General features: G+C 35.8%; 1 protein-coding gene across 1 annotated transcript in view; it reads right to left on the reverse strand.

Moving 5' to 3' along the window:
* The window catches only part of DARS1 (aspartyl-tRNA synthetase 1), a 67,159-nt gene that overhangs the window by 32,649 nt on the left and 9,771 nt on the right, over positions 1 to 24,739 (reverse strand). The window contains exon 4 of the mRNA XM_065880116.1: positions 16,783 to 16,885. Coding sequence (XP_065736188.1) covers positions 16,783 to 16,885 — 103 coding nt within the window. The remainder of the gene's footprint in view (positions 1 to 16,782; positions 16,886 to 24,739) is intronic.

A 24,739-nucleotide genomic window follows, 5' to 3' on the forward strand; every position in this document is an offset into this window, starting at 1 on the left:
TAGAATAGCAGACTTAGATCTTGGTAAAATAATTTAGTTCTAATATCTCTATCTCTATATCCTCATCTATATCTATCTATCCCTATTGTTGATGTGAATGAATTCAGAAGAAAAAACATTAAAACAAAATTAAAAAGAGTCAAATTTATGAAAAAGGGTCAGACTAGAACTTGTTAGTTAAAACTAGTAAAAGATTATGCGGTCTTTATGTGTATACGTGTGTGTATAATTAGACTCAATACAAGAGGTACTGGAATACTTGAATAAGCTAACTGCCAATAGAAGGATAAAATTCCAGTTTGTAGAAAAAGTCTAACATGATTTTAACTGACACTGTGTGTTAAGATGGCTTAATACTATATTGTGTATAGACTACAGCTTGACTGCTGCCATAAAAAGATCCTATTAAAGTCTGTGTTACATTTTGAAACAAATATGTCACTATGTCTTGTTATGTATAACAGGCAACTAAAAGCCTTCGGTTTTTATAGACCATATGGCAGGAAAAAAAAAAAATCCATGGTGGAAGCTCCTGGGAGCTTCCTGGGAACTACTTTATAGTAGGAGAAATGGATGAAGTAAATTAAACATAACTTTTCAAGAGCTGAGTCAGCTATTTTTATTATTACCAACACCTCCCAAAACACACTGTCACAGCGTTTTTTCATACCTCTTTCATTTTCCAAACACCCTTTTACCCCCTGCATATAAGGAACCACTCCACAAATAAAATTAGTAGAGCCTTGATATTAAAAATGCCTTAATAAGCACAAAAGATTTTATGTCATCTATTAGGAACTGTCAACCGTTCAATTTCATTTGTTTACTTTGAATGTAAACTGCCTTTAGGAAAAAAAATGTAAAAACCACCATTCTTTATATAAAGTATATTATAAAAATATTTTGAGTGGGTTTTTTCAATTTTTAAACAAATGATATAATGTATGAATTACTGAAGCAATTATAAAACATGCAACTTGGGGCTTCCCTGGTGGCACAATGGTTGAGAATATGCCTGCCAATGCAGGGGACACGGGTTTGAGCCCTGGTCTGGGAAGATCCCACATGCCGCGGAGCAACTAGGCCCGTGAGCCACAACTACTGAGCCTGCGCGTCTGGAGCCTGTGCTCCGCAACAAGAGAGGCCGCGACAGTGAGAGGCCCGCGCATGGCAATGAAGAGTGGCCCCCGCTCGCCGCAACTAGAGAAAGCCCTCGCACAGAAATGAAGACCCAACACAGCCCAAAATAAATAAAATAAATTTTAAAAAAACAACAAAAACCCCACACCACTTGGGGAAAAAAACAAAACAGTACTCAGTTATCTGAAGGAATAAAATACCATCTTTCCAACATGAGTGCCATACAGTTTACTATTTAGGGCCTCCCTAATAACCACAGGGATACTTCTGTTATCTGCAGTTCTATCAATCTTGGTTGTAAGTTTTCATGTCTATATTACATAAGAAGCGACAAACTAAACAAAAGTTTGTTGGAACTATTAGAAGTAGGCACAACTGTTATATTAAGTAACAGCTGACTGCTGAAGAATATATATTAAAAAACAAAGCAAAACAAACAAAAACATGAAAGTGGCAAACAACACATTATAATCTAGCACAGTAATAGACGTTCACAATAGTAGCCTTGTGCCATTAAGAAAAAGGAAGAATGTAAAAAAACAGGCTTCAAAGATTCTGTTAAAGTTGTCAAAATAGTTTCAGTACTTGAAGGAAGTAAGCTTCACAGTCTAAAATAATGCACTACTGCGTACTGCCTTATCCTTTAATGTGGTATATCATCACATACACACTGCAAACCTACAGTGGGTATTATGCATTGTAAAGAGATTAAAAAAAACAGATACACAAAATTTGACTATGAAGCATTAGGGCTGATTTCTTATCAAATACAGCAGAATTTATCCATTTCTTATCAAATACAGCAGAATTTATCCAATACTGGCCTCTTCAAATTGACTACTCAAGGTAAGGACGTAGGGGTTATAAACACATTTCAAAATCAGCACTGCCTAAAACAATCTTAAAACAACTTATCTGGAATTACTTCTTGGTTTTGTCACACAAATCAGTTTTTGGGGGGCAAATCTCACTTATACCTATTGTTTACTATCCTTCAGAAATGCTGAAGATCATGACAGAACTCTAGGTGGGAGAGAAGAAGAGACTTAAAAAAAAAAAACCAAAAAACTAAATGAATGGCATTAGAGGTCCAAGGAAGTAACATGTTTTAAAAAGGAGAGAATACTTAAATATATAAACTATAGGGTTAATAGACAGACATTAACCTCATATATACACTTAATAATGACAGCTATAGATAGTTAATATATCAACTATAGGGTTGAGCAGCTATCTACAAACATTTTTTTTTTTTTTTTTTGCGGTACGCGGCCCTCTCACTGTTGTGGCCTCTCCCGTTGCGGAGCACAGGCTCCGGACGCGCAGGCTCAGCGGCCATGGATCTCAGGCCCAGCCGCTCCGCGGCATGTGGGATCTTCCCAGACCGGGGCACGAACCCGTGTCCCCTGCATTGGCAGGCGGACTCTCAACCACTGTGCCACCAGGGAAGCCATACAAACATTTTTGATAATTTGATTTACTTTACCAGTAAAAAAAAATGGGGAGTATGCACCTCAATATGTATATATGTTATTTATTTTAAAATTATATACATGTAAATATTAGCTTTAGGCAAATATAAACTTGGGGAGAGATTCATAATTAGCAATAATGATCCATAATTAGCAATAGCAAATCCATACTTCACACAGTTTTCCTGATAATTTCTATCTAGCTAGGGGAGTACTGAAATCTTGTCAGATCTGATTGGATTATCATTAAAACACCACCACCACCACCACCACCACCACCACCACTTCATAATATGGCTGATACAAAGATTCCACACTGTAAGTGTCAGTGTTAACATTTTCTTGTTGTGCGTATGTTTTAAGTTTTATCTTCATTCTATAGTCTCTTGATAGAAATCCTTTGTCCATTTTCTGAGGGTCAGTCTGTTATTTTAATAAATATAATCCCCCCAAACCAGTTAGCCAGGCCCAGTAAACTTCAATTGGCTACAATATGCTGAAAGTGAACCAGAGAGTTGGGGTACCAGTGTTAGCTCCTTTGTGTTACTGGAATCCTGCAGTCTTCTTTCAGAGGCTTCACATGCTATAGGTGACATGTGACCTTCTGAGATGCAATCCAAGTGATAGGCCCAGTGTTTATCTATAAATTAACTATTAGAAAAACCCAAATTTTTGCTTACACTTTTAGATCAAAAAGAAAGGAAGGAAAGGAAAGAAACAAGTTTAATTCTTTTCTTTCCTTCAGTGGGTAATCTTGAGCAAATCACACTTTGGAGAACACTGGGATAGGGCATAAGAATCACAATGACTGAGAAAAGGCCGTTGGTGCGGGTAGCTGATTTATAGGTGAAAAGGAATTTAACAGTATGGGACTCTAGTCAAAGAGGTCACCATCTTGCATACAAATGGTGGAGAAACAGATCTGGGAAAGAAATACTTCATCTATTTTTTTGTCACTGGGTCCCAGTGGGAGGTTCTGACTCTGACAAGTCCTTTTGGAGAACAAAGAATAATCACCCCCAATTCACACTACCCCTCACCAGTGAGGGATGGAAAATGGCAAGGTTTGTTCTTATATTTTTAAGTTATTTTTTAAACAGTGTTTTCTAAACATTATTTCAAAAACTTATTTTTTATTGTAAAAGAATATACTTTTTTATTGTTAACAATTCCAATGTTAAATAATGTGTAAATTTTAAATTTTAAGTTCCCCATCATATACCCAACCCCCTCTTCCTATAATCACTGTTTACCATACTCCTCCACATTTTTTCTCATTTGCAAAAAATATGGAATGCATCATAAATTTTGTGTCATTCTTCTACATTAGTTTTGTTCATGTTCTCCATATTTAAGGTTGAAGAAGCAGTTTTATTTTTACAGCTCTAACGAAATTGACCTTAATAGATACAAATACCTAAAGTATTATTATTCCCATGTCACTTTGGCAATTTCCTTTTATGTTCCAGTTCCTGTGTGAAGGTAGGTGCTACTAACAATTTATAGTTGAAAAAACTGAGACTCTGAAAGGTCAAGTAATTAGCCCAAGACCACACAGCTAGTAAGATCATGTACTGATTACTGCACTCGACAGTTCTGTTACAGACTCACAAATTAGCACCAAATTTTAAATACTCCAGAATGCAACATCAGCTCACTTTGAAATAATGCACTCTCATTTTTAGAAGCTCATGAGCTGCCAGATTCCTTTATAGCTTATGTGAAAGAAACTGAAAATAACAGCCCCTTCACAAATAGTTTTCAAAATGCCCAAGAATCATACTGCCTTCTCCGGTAACGCTGATGTATCTTGATGTTCTGTTGTTGCCAGCCTCAACATATATACATCAGAATCTTTGTATAAAAGAGAATAAAGTTATTACTTAAAGTTATATTTAGCTTAGAAGAATTAATTCCATAAACTAGGAACTTTTTTTTTTTTAACTAGGAACTTTTGACACCAGATTTTAGACCTACTTTTTTTTTTTTTTTTTTGCGGTACATGGGCCTCTCAGTCTTGTGGCCTCTCCCGTTGCGGAGCACAGGCTCCAGACGCGCAGGCTCAGCGGCCAGGGCTCACGGGCCTAGCCGCTCCGCGGCATGTGGGATCTTCCCCGACCGGGGCACGAACCCGTGTCCCCTGCATCGGCAGGCGGACTCTCAACCACTGTGCCACCAGGGAAGCCCCCTAGACCTACTTTTAAAGCACATATTCATCAAAGTTTTCAATATAAATGTTGAACTGGACAGAGCCAATATAGTTCTGTTTCTGATCCAATAGATTAAGTACCTCATTCCAACAAAGAGGTATAAACTATTTAGGTACAGTTGTTCAAAAAGGTGCAATCCAGAACACTACAATAACCTCGTCTATGTTCACCAACTTATCCACATGATGCTCAAGGGGTACCCAAATGCACACCAACCTCTGGGCCTCAACTGTGGATGATATATACATATACTTCCATCATAGGACCTGTAACATGCCTCTGCATGCAGTTGTTTATTTTTGTCCTGTCCCCAAATTAAGTTCCTTATGTGATATACAGAGTCACTGAATACCCGAGCCTAGCATAGTGTCTAGACTGGAGCAGGTGCTAATAAAAGTTTTCTAAATCAATGAACCTTCTTCTATTATTTTGATATTTACAGTTCTAAAAATTAATGTATAAACTGAAAATTTAACCTACCAAGTAAGTAAAATAGTTATTTTCAGGTGAAAGATCTAGAAAGGAAAGAAAATAAACTTGTATGTAGCTAGGTGACTCATTAAAGAATGAGAAACATATTTGTGACTCACAAGCTACCAATAAATAACCTAACCACAATGACTAATATGAAGAAAAAGAAAATAAAATACATACATATACAAATATTACAGCCTGAGTAAGCCTTTTATTCAGAATCCGAACATCGCTATGCTAGGGGTGGGAGGTGTTACATAAGCACAAATAGCAAAATTCAGTTTTTAACACCTGCACTTCAAACGAACTGTAGCCTTTTACAACACTTTAATTTTAAACTTAAAAACCTGCATTTACATTCACTACAGTGAATACAGTTTACATTCACTATAGTCCTTAATAGCAGTCAATACAAAAAGGCCTACAGGGCCACCTTTAAAAAAACTTGTCTTGGGCTTCCCTGGTGGCGCAGTGGTTGAGATCTGCCTGCCGATGCAGGGGACATGGGTTCGTGCCCGGGTCCGGGAAGATCCCACGTGCCGCGGAGCGAATAGGCCCGTGAGCCATGGACGCTGAGCCTGTGCGTCCAGAGCCTGTGCTCCATAATGGGAGAGACCACAACAGTTAGAGGCCTGTGTACTGCAAAAAAAAAAAAAAAAACACTTGTCTTTTCAAGGCTCAACCATAACTAACACAAACTACTCTGCTCATTATTTTTAAATGGCACTAAATAAACAATAATTTTAAAAGGAAAAAAGGGATGACTTCTTGCCTCAGCTCAAACACCAGCTACTAAACAGTAGAACATTAATGTCAACATAAGATGGGGATCCAGAAACACTGGCCTGGATAGGTATCCCATCTTCCTGCTTCCAGACAAATTTCATTTAAAGACCTCAAACCATTTCAGATACACAATTAAGAATCCGTTCTTAAAGATCTCTAGGGAATGAGATGTGCCAACCTTCCCATGTAACTCATTTAGTTGTTTCATTTCTGTATGCATTTAACCATAAGAAAATTGATCTTTCCAACAAACTGATTAAAATAATGTGTTGAAGAGTCCTGTGGCACTTAAATCCAATTAGTGAGTCAACTTTTCGGATCAGTATTTTGATGAATTGGATATTCCTAGGAAAGATAATTTTGGGAAAACTGACCCCATATTAAGCTTTAATGTAGCTCTTAAGGAAAATACTAAAAAGCTAGAAACTGCTAGTGGTACAATCTAGTCAGTAAGGGAGAGATAAACACCTCAGATTTAATATCTAAAGTAAATGCTAAGATAGTTATCTATTTAAGATATTAAAAGTGACCTCATAGTTTGCCTCTTAAATGATTAGGAAACCCCAGCTGGAACTATCTGATTTGATATTTTTAATAGTGGAGTCCTTGCTTTTTTCCACCTGGTATATGGCCAGAGGGAATAGAGTTAAATGTAGGGCCTCATGGAATTAACATATAAATACCATTATTTCTCCCACTTTTTTGTGTAGGAGTTCACATGTTTTAAATGTCCAGCCTCTTTGGCTTGCCCTTCAAGACGGAAATACCTTGAGAATAAATAAACAGTCCTTAGGCACTCCCCTAGCACTAAAGATAATTACAAGCATTTAATATAAAAAAAGATCTAACACAGTATGAAAATTAAATGAGGATTAGAAATGGCCTTTTCCTCATGAATGTATTTCTAGCTATGCTGTTTCCTAGACCAAAGATTCTAGCAGAATGGTTAGTTGGCTTACTAACTAAACTGCTAGCCTCCCAAAGTGAATGTGTTACTAAATATTCATTTGAATTATCTCATGTTTCACTGATCCTCAAATTTCTAAAGTAAGCTAAAAACATCTATAAGTAAGAATTTTTGCTTTATTTAATAAGTAATAGAAGCCACTAGCATTTATATGTTGCTGTTCATATGCTGGTTTTTCTGTTGTTGTTGTTGCTGTACGCAGGCCTCTCACTGTTGTGGCCTCTCCCATTGCGGAGCACAGGCTCCAGACGTGCAGGCTCAGCGGCCATGGCTCACGGGCCCAGCCGCTCCGAGGCATGTGGAATCCTCCCGGACCGGGGCATGAATCCGTGTCCCCTGCATCGGCAGGCGGACTCTCAACCACTGCGCCACCAGGGAAGCCCCCATATGCTGTTTTTAATCATAATAGAAGGCTGATAATATATTAAGCAATGAAACTCACAGAATTTTCCAAATTTTTATTTTCTTATTATAATTATACTCAGAAACTAAGGGATAAAGAGGAATGAGATCCTGAAGAGTTCAGTGAAACAATGAAAAGAGGTGGCCTATAAACCTCTATTTTCATTACAAAAGTGGAATATATTCTACTGGTCCCAGCTGAGGAATAAAAATCAACTGCTCTGCCACAAATACACAGTACACTCTTTAAGCTTGGTGTTAGATTATGGAATCAAGAGTATATGGGGCAGGGAGTTAGTAGGGCATCTGCAGGGCAAAAGAAACAAAGAGACAGAGAACAGTGGATAAGGATGCAGTGAGAGTAATTGTAGGAATGGAAGTGGCGTTGTGTGAGGTCAAAAGGGGACAGAAAAAACTAGGAGAAAATGGGGAGATTGATAAAAAAAATACAAGCCTTGATGAGGTCCAACAGAAGATTAGGAGGCATTAGAGGTAGAAAGGTGGAAATTATGGTTAGAGAGAATGGCTACTGGAGTTTAAAACGAAATTCTAAGGGGCAAAATCCAAGCTGTGGCCACAGAAGTGAGCTGTCAAAGTGAAGCAATGGTGAAGACAGGGGAGGAAAAGTAAGGAATTTTAAGGCCAACTTGTTCCATATAGTCACTTGTGAACATTTAGAATGAGAGGATGACTTGGAAGAGGAGGAGCAGAATCCTATCAGCCAGAAAAATAAAATGGTTTCAGTAAAACAACCTATTTCAATCTTTGGGCTTTTCATGAACTCAAAAGGTTGGAACTTCTCTCCAATTTACTCAACATAGTAAGCAAGTTTAGGAGATACTACAGCTGTCTATCCAAATCCCTCTCCCCTTCTTCATTGCTAACAGAACCCCACCCCTGTTCAGTATCCACACTTTCCCTGGCCAAGTGCTCTAACGGAAGCTGAGCCCATCCAGCTCCAGAGAGTGAATTGTGTTTAGTCCCAGCCCATCCTGGGAATTTACTCCAGATTGATGGTGCCTTTTCCACAGAGTTTCTCGAACTAGAAACTCTGAAGGCATTTTCCACTTCTTTCTTTTCCTCACCTCCACACATAAGCAGTCAGCAAACAGATAAGACTCTTATATTTGGACCCACTCACTGCACAAGAACCATTATCTCTTTTAAGAGTATAGTTTTGCTTTAACACTTGTTTTGAAAATGTGAATTAATTCCAACACAATTGATTTATTAGGTATCAATCTGAGCATAATGAGAATTTTGTGTTTGCCTATACCAGATTTCACCTGTGAGAAACACTAGGTCAATGCAGACAACTGTACTCAGGTGAACTTAGCCACACAGGAATACATAAAACACACACACCTCAAACATCTACCTGCGTTACAAGCCACACCCATCCCCACCTGGTGGTCCAACTTTCCTTCCAATTTCAGACAGCCTTCCTTGTACCACTTGATAATAATTTCCAAGCTGCAACTCTTCTGATACCCACTTCCACTCAGAAACAGTATGTCTTTGTAAAGATAAAGTGAGAGATTTATTGTATTCATGTGTTTCTCCACCATTCAATATGTATAAAACTATTCTATGTTTTTAATAAAATTAGGTTCTTTTTATAAAACTATGTCACTGGTGAAGGTTGTTTTTGTTTTTGGCTGCACCGTGTGGCACGCGGGATCTTAGTTCCCCGACCAGGGATCAAACCCATGTCACCGGAATTGGGAGTGCAGAGTCTTAACCACTGGACCGCCAGGTAAGTCCCTGAACTTTTTGACTGTTGTGCTATTTACCTATTTTCTGCACAAAACTTAAGGTTTTTATTTCATACTTTTGCATAGCACAGTATTTTTTTAGGAATGCATTTATTACAATAACAGAACTGACTGAATATTAGCACCACTCTACAAAAAGTTAACCCAAAAGGACACCCATACCTCAACGTCTAAGATCTCCTCCTTTGCTGACAACAGAGCAATTCTAGCAGACAGAAGTTTAGTTTGTACAAGTGTGTTACAAAGAGCGTGATATGTTAAGGAACAGTATCAGTTATCCATACAGCCAAGCTCTTTCATTTCCTTCCTGAGTCCAGAATCTTGGTAAAGGATAAATTCCTATTTTAAATTCTGAGTGTGGTCTTATTTCCACATCACTTGCATACACCACACAGCTGCTTTGTTGAGTGACTTTGTGTTTTACTTCTCACAGCAAGAGCGATAAGAATATGTATAAGATGCACTGTGTGGCAGTGCTGATGATGATAAGGAAAAGGCAACAGATTAAGCAAAAGAAGATGTAAACTTGCCTAGTGAGTTTTAGGTTTCATATTTATAATTATAGCTATCAAATATTTTTATATTAAAATTATTCAAGAAAAATAACTGTCTTTGCAAACATGAAACTCTCTACTTTCTAACTATCTTCCCCCCACCCCACTGTTTTTATTACATGCTTTTTAACAATGGGGTGATTCCTTAGGAAGGCAACTACTGCTTTATGCTAGAGGAGACAAGCTCATTAGCATTACTGATGGTTAGAAAAACATTTCATTCCTTCTTTGGAACTGTTTTTAGCATCAATTTATGACAACACAAAAATCTTTTTTTATTACTTTATTATCAGCTATACTTTTTAAAACCAAAATTATTATTTTTCACCAGTTTTCTTTCTCAAAAACTTGGGGACAGTATTTAAAAGTCATTATCACCCTCAAGAAAAAAAATAGCTATCTACTCCTTGAGGATATATACCAGAATACACTGCACACTCTAGAAAAGATACTTTTGAGGCAAAAAGCAACAGGGTTTCCCTTTCCCAGTCACCAACGTATTTCAATGACATTAAGGTTGTATTCTAAGTGAGCTACATAATGTGGAGGGCTTTGAACTAATATCCTTATGTAATCTTAGAGAGGCAGGATGACACAGAAGCATGAGCCTAGAGTCAACGAGACCTTAGTATTTTAAGTATCAACGTTCTTATCTGTAAAAAATGAATAGACAAGAAAAAAAAAAAAAAAGACAAAATGGTATCCACACCTCACAGTACTGCTATGAGGACCAAGGGGGAAAATTCAAGTATGGCACTCTGCAGCTCCATACTTAGTATACAGTAACAGTTAGCTATTATTGCTGCTACTGTTACAATCAAATCTGTTATTTCCCCTGTACATGAGATAGGGAAGCTACTGGTGACCACTGCACTGAACCTTTACTGGGGTGCACCCCATAAATATAAAAATTCATGGTAGATACTGGAAAGCTTGGCAAGATAAAGTAAGGGCAACCATCATACTAAATTTTAATTGTAGATTAAGTTTCTTAAATATTAAAAATAATTATTTCACATGCAATAAAAGTCCAAGTGTAGGTGTGTATGGGGGAGCTTTTTCCCATGGCCTTTCATTTAAAAAATATAAGGTCACTGAAGGGTACCCCATCATAATTTATATAATCTACTCAATATACACAAGATAATGATGGGAGGTTAGCAGCATATGCTTTGTATGAATAGTGTTTTTACCTTTTATTTTACATTGTTTTAGGCACCACAGTTTTAAGCCCCTCAAAGTGCGTTTTTATACTAGATTGTCACAATAAAGGCCTAAAATATGTAAGAAATCCTATTCTATATTGATATATGCTGACTGTTATTATTAATAGTACAGATAAACTAGAGAGTTGGTGAAAGCTAGCTGATGACCAAAATTATAATTTTAGGCAGTCAATAGCTCATATATTTCAAAATGATTTCCATTTGATTCTTATCTACCCCCTTCTTCTCGCTCCCTCAAAAATGAATAATGGTGAAAAAGACATATTCTAAGTTTTTCTTTCTCATATTTACATATTCTAATAGCAACAAAAACTATTAAAATTTAAACACTTACAGAAACTTGAGTATTAAAAGTTTTCAGCAAAACTGGCAACAAATTTATTAGGTTTCTGGTTGTCAGAAATAATCTGTTGAATATTACTGTACTCAATGAGGAATGAGCTCCACAGATCTACACAGCTACCCATATTCAAATTAATAATTTTAAAATCCTGGGCAAGGTATAGTAAAAGATTAGTTGAAAAGAGGACAGGCTATAAAGTTGCTACATACTAGTTTTTCAAGTAACGTACCAACATAAAATGCTTTGATGATATAAACTAACAATTCATTGAGGCAAAGAACTCAAAATGCCCAAACATGAGAAACCATGTATTTGCCAGTTAAATCAAAACAGCACCCATAAAACATCAATTGTGTAAATATTTTTTGAAATAATAAACCACCTTTTCACAATAAAAATCTGTATTCCAATTCCGAGACAGGCACAAACTTGGTTTATATGTCAAGTAACTTCTTTCAATTACAGTGAATTAGTGCCACACCTAATCTCAGACTTTAATATTTCCCAGGCAAGTAGAAATAAAAATGTTCAAAGAAGGGTCTTAGCTGTAAAGAATGAAGAAAGACTAACATACAGTAAACAATTTATGAAGTCATGTGCCTAGTCAGTGAGGAGCTGAGTCTCTGGGCCACTCTTACATTCCATTGCCCATTGGCAAGTTGTAGAAGTTAAAGGTTTAAATCATCCTGGTAGTTCTATGATGACTTATTTTGTGAACCCAGTTTTCTTCACCAAATCCCCAAGAATTTTAAGTTCAAAATAAGCTTGGTAAGAATTAAGCACAACTAAATATGGCATAGATCAGTGGCCTCTCTTGGCAATATCAGGGACCCTCAGTAAACACTTAAATTAGTTTTATCATGTTACTTAAATACCTACAAGTATAAAACTAGTAGAAATAAATGCCTTATGGTTATAGCCCTTAACTTGAAATCAAAGCGAATTTTTACAGTCTTTTTTTTTTTCTGGGCCATGCTGCTCAGCTTGTGGGATCTCAGTTCCCAGACCAGGGATAGAACCCGGGCTCATGGCAGTGAAAGTGTGGAGTCCTAACCAATGGACAGCCAGGGAACTCTCCTCAAAGCAAATTTTTAAAGAAAATTGAAACAAATATTAAAAACAACAAAATTCAAATTAACAATATTAATTTAAGGTTTGTTAAAACTAAATTGCTGACAGTTGGTTTACTGTATAAAGCTGTAGCCTCATATCCAGTTCTAGATTTAATTTTCTGTATTTTTATTTTAATACTAGTAATATGAAGAATGCTTGTTCATAATTCCACAAAACATTAACTTTGAAGTTGACTCAGGATAACTTGGCCTCATAATTAACCAAAGTCCTGCAAAGAGCAACCAAGAATGACAATTTAAATATCAGTTGATAATTTTATAAAACTATCTTATTCCAGTGAAAGTTAATAATATAGTATTGTTAATTGAAATTTGAATCAAATGGGTATCTAATCTGATAAATACTAGAACTGGAAATAGAAACATTTTTCCTTATATGGAAACGATTGTACTATTAGTCATATGCTGCCCCTATACAGATGAAAATAGGATTCAATAAATATGCTTGAGCGGCACAGGCTTTAAAGTTCATAATACTTAACTACCAAGTACCACCTAGTAACCCAACTTGTCAGCATGTCGCTATTCAAACTACAGTGAAATCTTCATTTGTACAGAACATGGATATCATCGGCTTCAGCTGGCATGAACACAATTTACACAGCAGTTCTCTGCTGTAAGTTAGCCTATAAAATGATATGGCATAGTATCCTTATGTAACTTTAAGATAATCACCAAAATGTACACTAAAATTTAAAAAAATATAGAAAACTTCCAGTCTCCCAAGAACACATTTGTGGACCCCAGAGAAATGAAAAGAGAAACCAATCAGTGAGGATCATGAAGAACATGGGCTTAATAAGCTAAGTGACAAAGAATGAGGATTTAATGAATAAAACTAAAGTCTTTAAAATAAGAAGTAAAATTAGAAAAGAGGTCATTGTAGACATGGAGAGACTGTCCAATCTGAAGCATGTATATTGAGAAATAGTGGGAAATAACAGGGGGAACCACCACGTAGAATTAATATTGAACATGGTTGGAAATAGGAAGCCATTAAAGATTTTAGATAAAAATAGCACTTACAAAGAAACTTCTGGCAAGTATGGACTTTTTTTTTTCAGTACGTGTGCCTCTCACTGTTGTGGCCTCTCCCGTTGTGGAGCACAGGCTCCGGATGCCCAGGCTCAGCGTTCATGGCTCACGGGCCTAGCCGCTCTGCGGCATGTGGGATCTTCCTGGACTGGGGTACGAACCCATGTCCCCTGCATCGGCAGGTGGACTCTCAACCACTGTGCCACCAGGGAAGCCCAAGTATGGACTTTTTAAGAAAAGGATTTTGAAGGATGAAGAAAAAAACCAACACATCTTTTTCCTAAAAGTTCTGAAAGTTCTTTATATTTATATTACAGTTTCACTTGATTTATTATTATTTATAAATAGAGCAGGTAATTTTCTAAGTAAAATTTTTCTGTTCTTGATTTTCTTCTTTAAAAATTGGTACTTTGAATATAAGATCATACTACTGCCTTTCTATCAGAAAGGACATGTGCTTTACACTTGTTACCAAGGAAGATCAGGATTTCTGAACTACCTTAGAAGTATAGCAAAATCACATAAAGACAAGCTGACTGACATACCAGAAGCAACAAATCATGTTCCTAAGAAAACTATCTTATCAACCAGCCACAAAAATTAAAAACTCATCATTTTTCACCATAGGGAGTCATGAGAATTTTCCTTTTTCACAAGGTAGCAAAAACTATTAACACATTTATTGTTAATAACTCAGGATAGATACCTTAACATATGAGTAGTGCCGAAAGTTAAATAATTGTAACTTAAGTTCCACATGTTAAACCTATTGTATAAAATTGGGTCCATTCGCCTGTATATAACCAGTCAAAGGCTTTATAATATGCAACAGCTCTATTATGAAACCATCTTTTCCCACACATTACTAATTATATAAAGTCCAGTTTTTTAAATGGACTAAAAATAGCTACATGTTCTTTGCTTTAAAAAAGAAATCAAAGTCACAACTTAATTGTTAAACCTGAATTAAGATTAAAATCAGATCTCAGGAATCCCCTGGCAGTCCAGTGGTTAGGACTCAGCTCTTTCACTGCCGGGGCCTGGGTTCAATCCCTCGTTGGGGAGCTAAGATCCTGCACGCCCAGTGACGCAGCCAAAAACAAAAACAAAACAAAGAGATTACAATCAGATCTAGATCTTGATTGAGTTCCATCCACTTCAAGATTATGAAATCCAGGTTAAATTATCTAAATTCTTCCCTTATTCTAAAAAAAGGATCACGCATACACTATCCCTTTTAGATAAAAGCCTTTTTTAACATATATTATAAGGGCATTAGTGAACTAAGTTCTGTGTGCAAGTATCTTTTCCAGCTGGTAAGCGTTGATTGACATCTGATATGGTCAATTGCTGTCAGTCAAGTCCCAGGAGTTTCTGAGAAGATCCAAAATAAGAAATAACTATTTGTGGACTACTTTAACGTGTCTGCCTCTAGAGATATCAAATGAATTGACTGTTCTCTTGATAGTAGAATGCCTCTTAGTGATTAAGGGTAAATGGGATTTCCAAAAGACTTTCAGACGATAATCCTTCAAGAATGTAATATGGAGGTTATAATGCAGTTTAACAAAAAAATATATTCTATATGAAACTATCAGTTTCATATATTAGTTTTCAGAACCAATTTAATATATAAAAGACAGAGGCCATAAAGTTTGTTGACTCAAAGTTGACTTTTCCCCAGTATTTTCCAGTATATTAAATATAATTTAACATATATGTCTGTGGTTTTCAGGGGCTCTCTGTGTAGACAAAGTTTATTTCTAGGGATCACATTTACTATGTCCCACTTCATAGGATACAGATTGACCTGAAAAGGCTAGGTGACAAATGCACCCCACAAGCATATACCCTTAAGGACTAGGTATTAAAACAGCAAATCTAATCACCAAATGATACAGGTAGAAGAGATGAAAGTGACAGTCTCTGGGCAGCAGGACTGGGAGATAGGGAGAGGTAGGGCTAGTGGTACTGAGACCTCTGAGCACATCAGTAAATTGATGTAATTAATGGCACTGGAGTCTTTAAACCAGAGGGCAGGTATTGCTATGATACAATAAAACTAAATTGGATAAATAAATCTGTTAACCAAAACCAGTTGGTAAGCATCCATTATATGTAAACCACTGTGCTGAGGGAGTCAGGGAAGGCCCAACCATAAATTAAGATATTAAATTAGATGAGTTTTTAGTCTCCTTCTAAGTTCTAAAATTGATAATTCTATCTATATTAACTCGTCTTTGAAAGCGAATATATATATATATATATATATATAAATAACAGAGCTAAAAATCAATAGAAAATAGGGAGGGTGGGAGGGAGATGCAAGAGGGAGGAGATACAGGGATATACGTATACATATAGCTGATTCACTTTGTGATACAGCAGAAACTAACACACCATTGTAAAGCAATTATACTCCACTAAAGATGTTAAAAAAAATCAATAGAAAAAATGTAACATTTACTCAACTGAATTTCTTTTAAAAAATATTTATGCCTATGAAGTACTCTACTACTTAAAATTTTCCATTTTTCTGAGTCTTCTTTGATCATTATCATGGAAATAAAATTTCAATTGAGAAAAACATGCAAACAAAACTAGCCACATCACCAACTCTTATTACCTTAGAGCTCCAGCAGGCACAACCACTACACTATCTCTGTATCCTGCCCCTTGTAAATTGAACAAAACAATGAGCTTCTATAGGAACCCTGAGCCAGACAATAATACTTTTATGATAGAAAAAAAGCAAACTTTACTTTTTTTTTAAACTTTTTTGGTGTCAAAGTTAAAAGCTGTAACATGTTAGCGCATTTGTTTTACTTCTTCAGGATGGAATCATTTGCAAAATCACATTCTTTTATTTTAAACACTTCTATTATTTACTTAGAAAACTTGTTGCTTAATATGCAAATCTCAAACTAGGCGAGGGAGGGAGGAAATGAAGCTCAACAAACACAACAAAATAAAGTTGCTTTGCAGTGTTGACGCTGCCAGGCTTTTTGTAACTCTACTTGAAAGTAAATGTGACTTGTCTGTAGAGAGTGCTGCTTCAGCAGTTCCAAATGAATTTCAAGTCTGTGCTCCATATTTTCTCTTTTATAACTTTAATGTATTCAGCAACACTGAACTGACAATTTAAATAACTACATTTTTAAACAAAGGAAGCGTTGATGTTAATGCATGAAAATGGTCCAAAGCCCTGGGAGCCCCGGTTCCCACCACTGTTTATTCTGACAACAGGATATAATTGCTTACTTACTTGGCAGCAAATTTAACCATCTGCTTGCTTGCGTGGTCTCCCACGGCTGCAAGAGCCTGGACATTAAACTGCTGCTGACGTAGGACTAAGAAGCACTGCTTCCCTGAAGAAGACAGAAAGTACGTAAGGACATGCTACTCCAGGTTTTACAAAGAAGAAAAATGCTTCTCTACTTTATAATTGGGCCCAAATTTACTATCCCCAACAGGGACATACACAAAGGTATCTGGCTTTGACAGCCAAAATTCCCATACTCAGTTAACAAGCTTTAAAGAAACCCAAGTTTCTCCTACGCTTTTAAAATGCTTGTTATGAGGATGTAGGCAAAGCACCAATTTCAAAAATTATCAACCAAGAAAATTATTTTGTCATTGTATGGACTTATTAAACAAATTTCAAGTAACTTCAGATCACTTTCAACATTCATTCAATAGCTAGTATATTCTACAGGCAAAGGTACTATGCTAACCATCATAAGAGCCTCAATGATGCAACCATAAAAGTAGTAATAAAGTGCTTAGTCACAAGAACATAAACATTCTACGGGGGTGGTTCATTTTATTTCCTACCAAAGTACATTTCAAAGAGCATTTAGAATAACAGGCTAGCTTACTTCCTGTTCTATTTTTCTCATTTTTCCTTTATCGTCTTCCTAATTCTTCATCCTTTATAATAGTTCCACATATTTTTTTACTCCAAGTAGTTTTTTTTTTCTAATTTTTAAAAAATTTTTATGTTTTTGGCTGTGTTGGGTCTTCGTTGCTGCGCAGGGGCTTTCTCTAGTTGCAGCAAGCGGGGACTACTCTTCGTTGCGGTGCGCGGGCTTCTCATTGTGGTGGCTTCTCTTGTTGCGCAGCACGGGCTCTAGGCACGCGGACTTCAGTAGTTGTGGTACGCGGGCTCAGTAGTTGTGGCTCGTGGGCTCTAGAGCGCAGGCTCAGTAGTTGTGGCACACAGGCTTAGCTGCTCCGCAGCACGTGGGATCTTCCCAGACCAGGGCTCGAACCTGTGTCCCCTGCACTGGCAGGCGGATTCTTAACCACTGCACCACCAGGGAAGCCCTACTCCAAGTAGTTTACTTTGTCTATAAAAGATCATTCTCTTTATGCCCTATAACTAGTTTAATTTCTACATAATACTGGGCCTCTTGACCCCCCCTCCTTTCATAAGCAACTGTCATTCCTTATTCTTAACCTTTTGAAAAATAATATTCATAACAGATCCAGTCACTCACCATCTTTGTGACAGGGCTTTTCTCCAAAGTATATCCTTTTTAAAAGTCTCTGATCAAGTTTTAGGAAACTACTTCCTCATAAAACACGTTAAATCTTTTCCAGACCACTTTTTTCATCAGATTGTCTTTCAAAACGTCAAAAGGTTTTGTTGTTTAAACTGAGAATTATTTTTACACTGAGAATTAGCTTTGCCTCCCCTGGTCCCACCAAAAAAAAGCAAAAACGTAAGCAAACTTATAGTTAATACTTTCAACATACAGTTTTGAAATGCAAATCTGAGAGCAACTGTGAGGTTAAAAAAAGGTTGCAAACAGAGTGCCAAGATAGACACAATCTATGGACTTCCAAGTCATATATGATTGACATATTCTTACCACTAAATAGATTTTATTTTCCCTTTCCTTTGGAGTATGATCCAGTCGCTAAGTAAAATCTTAAAAAAGAAAGTTACACGAACTGAACAAGTTCAAAGGGATTTTAAGATGCTGAATGGATAGAGAAATCTGCAAATGAATCAAATGACATTATCCCAAGAACTACTGAAACCACAGCCAGATATTAGCCCACTTAGAACAGAATGTTAGCATGAAATGGAAGGTAACGTGCATGATTTAGTAAGTACTTTAGCTGCTCTAATAGTGCAGACAGAGGAAGCACTGACCTGGCTGCACTACAAAGCAATCTTGTGATGAACTCCAGTGCTACACAAAGAACTTGAGAGAGAATGGAGGGCTCTATAGTACTTATAAAGGGTGAGCACAGGAAAATATCTTTAGGTCAGCACTAAGGGGTGACATTTAGTGTAAGGGTTTGGTAAAGAGTAAAATCTTTTAAATCAAAAGACATAGGATCATATCCTATCATTTCCTATGAAGGGGCCTATTGGAAAATATTAAACTAATTATGTCTCAGTTCTTCATCTGCAAAATGGGAGAAAATAACAGTATATTACTCATGGGGTTTTCTTGAGTTTTCATTTATAATCTTGAAGATTATATAAGTAATAAGTTTAGAGTTGTGACAGGTACCCAATTAATGTTAACTGTGAATTAATGTTATTAATTAATATTAATCGTTATTACTATTACTAATAGCACCACTGCCACTGCCACCTACTTATCTGAAGACTGATGACCATTTCTGTTTCACAGCTGAATTACTATGTCCAAAAACTATGGTGGGTGCTGGGAACACAAAGTAAATATTTGTGACACTCATGATAGACTATTACGTGAAAATAGTGATAAAGCCATACAAAGAGTACAATCATAAATTTTTATAAGAAAGATATTAAAATTGACTGTGTAAGAAAAAACCATCAAAATGTGAAGTTGATGGCATAGGAAGAAAAACACCAAAATGTGGCTACTAATGGATGGGGAAATCACAGGGAATTATTCTGTTCTTCATATTTTCTGAACATTCTACAATAACCATGTACTACTTTCCAAATCAGAAAAACTATTTTTTAAGAGAACAATACAATCAAAGAGGTAGGTACAAAAGAAACATAAGGGTTGAAAGAAAATCGTGGCCATGTTCCAGATTCAACACAAGCAGTGAGTAGAACCTGGGAAGTTCAAGAGGCTAAACATAGAAGCAAATGCACTCCCAAGACCTGACATGCCTGCTAGGGAAAAGAAATCATGAAATCAATGGTTATGGGTAAAGTAAAGAATGTTCACTCTTCTCTTTTAGTGTTTAATGTGTTTATTGTATGTAATTCTAAGAATTAAACCTTATTTTTTTAAAAAGCCAATAGATGGGAGGAAAAGGGTGGAGAGGTGAGACCTCAGCATATCATATTATAAACCTACAGTAAGTAAAAATGTACAGAAACAGCCAGATTAATGCAGCATAAGAAAGAAATGAGAACAGACCCTATTAGAGCAAAGAGATTCTAATTCTAGATGGCATTCAGGAGATAAACTAAAAAACTGAGTAAAAACTGGAATTGAATATCAAAGTGTACAATAGAAAAGGGGAGGACTTTCTAAGTAGAACAAAAAAACCACTCTGGGAAAAATATATATAATTGCTGAATGACACATAACCTATATGAGTCAACATCTTTAATACATAAAGATCTTAAAGATGTATGAGTAAAGAACACTGAGATCCCAATAGATAAATGGGTAATGGACTAGAACAAATACTCTAAAAGAAAAAGAAAAAAACCTAGTAAGTAAACATAAGGAGAAAAATATTACTGGAAACGAAAGTAATGCAAGTTGAAGCAAATAATGATGATGACCCATTATACTGCTCATACTAGTAAAGATTTAAAAATATACAATATCATACAATGCTTGGGAGAATTAAGTGAAAACCGTTCCTCCATAACTTGTTGATAACAAGGTAAACTTGTACAATGCTTTCAGAGATCAATTTGGCAGTGGGCATTAAAAATGGGCTTAAAATGTTCTCTGATTCAAGAAATACATTTCTTAGAATATATGTTAAGGAAATTAAGTATGGAAAGTCTTAGTGACAAAGATGTTCATAAAAGAACTACTTAAATAAAAGAACTGAGGTTCTATTATTACTCTCTATTTATGTAGTCTTCACTACTGCAACAGATGTGAACTCTAGTGCTATGGTCCCAAGTTTTTCGTGTTCAAAGCACTTCTAAATACTAGAACCTTGAGATTTCTCTGGTGGCACAGTGATTAAGAATCCGCCTGCCAATGCAGGGGACATGGGTTCGAGCCCTGGTCCGGGAAGATGCCGTGGAGCAACTAAGCCCGTATGCCACAACTACTGAACCTGTGCTCTAGAGCCCGTGCACCTAGAGCCGGTGCTCCATAACAAGAGAAGCCACCGCAGTGAGTAGCCCCTGCTCACCACAACTAGAGAAAGCCTGTGCGCAGCAATTAAGATCCAATGCAGCCAAAAATAAATAAATTTATTAAGAATAAATAAATAAATAAATACTAGAACCTCGATGGTACACTCAGAAAGACTTTTAAAAGACTTTAAAAATTAGTACTGGTTTCCTGGTAAACAGAGCTATCCACTCAGACTACCTCTTATCAAGTATTTTTGACACCAAGTTCTTGAAAGGTGTTAGTAAACAAAATTGTTCTTTGTCTCTGGTCGGTGATACACTGCAATTCAATGTCTTGCAAGGCATTTTCTTACAGACATTGGTGAGTGATTAACAAGGGGCAATGTGTGTGTCTGTGTGTGTGTGTGTGTGAGAGAGAGAGAGAGAGAGAGAGAGAGAGAGAGAGAGAGAGAGATCCCTTTTATGTAAATTTAAAAAACAAAGGATATGCTCATATTTAAAAATGCACTTTTTTCCTGAAAGAATATACAAGAAACAACAGTGGCTATTTTGTGGGGAAACAGATTGTAATCTGACAGACGAGCTAGATTTGTGAGACTTCTATTTGTCCTCTTTTTTTAAAATTGAAGCATAGTTGATTTACAACAAATTTCAGGTGTACAGCAAACTGATTCAGTTGTATGTATATATTTTCAGATTATTTTCTATTACAGGTTATATACAAGATATTGACTATTGTTTCCTGTGCTATACAGTAAATTCTTGTTTATCTATTTTATATATAGTAGTGTGTATCTGTTAATCCCATGCTCCTAATTTATCCCTCCTCTCATTTCCCCTTTCGTAACTGTTAAGTTTGTTTTCTATGTCTGTGAGTCTGTTTCTGTTTTGTAAATAAATTCATTTGTATTATTTTTTAGATTCCACATATAAGTGATATAATATTTGTCTTTCTCTGACTTCACTTAGTATGATAACCTCTAGGCCCATCTATGTTGCTGCAAATGGCAATACTTTATTCTTTTTTTATGGCTGAGTACTATTTCATTGTGTGCGTGCGTGTGTGTGTGTGTGTGTGTGTGTGTGTGTATGTATTGATATATATATATGTATGGCACATCTTCTTTACCCATTCATCTGCTGATGGACACTTACGTTGCTTCTATGTCTTGGCTACAGTAAACAGTGCTGCTATGAACATCGGGGTGCATGTATCTTTACGAATTAGTTTTCATCTTTTCTGGATATATGTCCAGGAGTGGGATTGCTGGATCATAATGTAGCTCTATTTTTCATTTTATATCTTTCTATATATAGGAAGTTAATTTTTACTATAGCCATATATTGTTTTTTATTCTAAGAAGCAATTATGTAATTTCTCAGTTTAGCAAAGAGTTCTCACTGCTTAAGTTAGTAAAGGAACTTTATAAGACACGTTAATCAACTGCTACATATTATTCATCTTTCTTCATGGAACTCCCCAATCAGGAGAGAGTTTATAGAAAAGATATGAAACTTAATGTTTAAAACAGCTGAATGAATTCACTGCTTTTAGGTATCTTAAATTTAAATCCTTAGCAGTTAAAAATTTGTGTTGCATTTTGAGTCAAGTTTTTAAAGAGGCAGTTTATTTCTTAAATTTACGCAAGAGGTCTGTTTTAGAAAAATGTAAAGTTGGAAGCCTTCCTTTACAGCACCAGGTGCAATCTTTAATTCTAAGCTGAAGAACAAACATGGTAGATTGCCAGAACAAAAAAGTTTACTCTCATCTCCATTTTGGTGATGGCTCAGTAAGGAAGTAAGCCTTGGTGGGAGAACTAGTTATCAAAGATATGAGGCAATCTTATGTTTTCATCTCTTCCTACTGTCTTTTAGCTTGCCAAGCTCCTGAATTTATTATTTAGATAATGTACCTTCACTTCCTAATAACCAAGATTAACATTTTCCTTCATCGCTTATGTTAATCAGTTATGGAATAAATAGCAAAGACCTAAATGTTTTAAAGTAGTTTCCATTTGTTATTTTCCCTGAAATATTCTTGTATGGCTATAAGTCGATGTTCTGACCTTTGGTATTAAAAATCCTAAACTATCTGACTACCTAAATAAAGTAGCTATTTTGGAAGTATATGTTAAGTTTTTAGGAAGAATATTATTGAAATAGAATTATCTTGTGCCAATGACTTCCATGCAGTATGTATAAAATTTGAAAGGAACCGTAGATATTTCAATTACTTTTTCAATATGCTCATAAGCTTTCACAATCGAAAGAAACTAATGTTAAGGTATCATTAAGAGTTAAAATTTTCTCCTTGCTCCTATATAAAACTCTTGATTTTATGGGTATGAAGCATAAACCTATGGTAAGAAATCTGATTTTTAATCTTTAAAAATGTGTAAAACACTGCCCTTAATTTGAGGAGAAACATACAGATATTTGTTGTATAAACAGACTAGGTTTTGTTTTTTTTTGCTTAACAGGATTCTAGTTGTCATACTTTTGACACTTTCATTTCCTTATTCATGGTTTTTTCAGAACTTTGCTTTACTTGAAATTGCCAGCATAGGTTGTCTGTCCAAGTCCAATTTTAATGTGATACTACTTCTGGAGTTAGAACATATGAATGATTCCAAATAAGTCATATTTATTGGTATAATTTTTTCCATGTAAGGAAGAAGGGAGTAGCAGCAATCAGGGTTCTGCAAATTCAAAGATTTTATTCATTTTTTCAGATAATCTTCTTTGGCAGAAATAAAAAACATTGACAATCATTACTGGCAAGAATGTGGAGAAAGTGGTACTGTCACATACTTGTGGGAGTATCACTGAGTATAGCTTTTTTGGAGGGTAATCTGGTATTGGAAATTTTTAATATGCATATGCCCACCCTTCAACCCAGCAATTTCACTTCTAGATATCTATCCTACAGAAATACTGCCTTATGTAGATCTATAACTAATATCATGGAAGTATCTCCAAGAAACACTGTTAATTGAAAATAAAAAAAGTTGCAGAGTAACATGTAAAAATACGGTATCATCTACATAAAATAAGACAAAACACACACCAAACAAAGAACCTTTGTGTGTGTGTGTGTGTGTGCACATATGTGCATTAAAAAGAAAGATTTTTGGAAAGACAACGAACAAATTATTAAGAATTAATAGAAAAGGCTGGGACAAAAGATGGGCAGTAGAGAAGAAAAAGGAATATAATTTCTGTACTCTGAAAAATTCATGTGAAAATACTTTGTATTACTTGGGTAACTTACAACTTAAACACACATACACATACATACAAACTTAAAAACAAAGTAGAATTTTCCAAGTAAAAATTATGAAAACCAGATTAATGCAAAATTCCAAAAAAACATATTATTGAAACTTAGCTAAAAGAATACTACCCACACCTTTACCAAATTCAGTTTATTCCAAGAATCCAAAAATGGTTCAATGTTAAGAAATCCATTATTGTAAATCACTAGAATTACATACAGTTGATTCTTGCTATTTGTGGTAGTTATGTTTTATAAAGTCACCAGAACAATAAATTAGCAAATATTGAGCCATTGCTCCTAGGGGAAATATAGGGTGAGGTTTCTGTGAATGTCTGGTTACAATATTTTCATCAGTCCATCAATACGCGAATTTGTTCTGTATGTATTTCTGTTTAAAGACACCTTATTTAAAATATATATAGTTGATTCATTAACATAGAACTCACAGCCAACAGCACTATAACTCATGCTTGGACAAAACTTAGCTAACAACCAGTATTTTCTCCATAATGCATATTATGACGCCCTTGCATTTAGGAACACTAGAAAACACTTCAGCACTATGCTTGGGGGCCATTTTAAACAGTCAAATCACCAACAAAAAGCACAAGGCTGTGAAGAACGTGGCATTAAATAGACTGTGAAAAGGACACTTGT

Source organism: Phocoena phocoena, chromosome 7 (genome assembly GCF_963924675.1).
Source record: "Phocoena phocoena chromosome 7, mPhoPho1.1, whole genome shotgun sequence".
NCBI classification, from domain to species: Eukaryota; Metazoa; Chordata; class Mammalia; order Artiodactyla; family Phocoenidae; genus Phocoena; species Phocoena phocoena.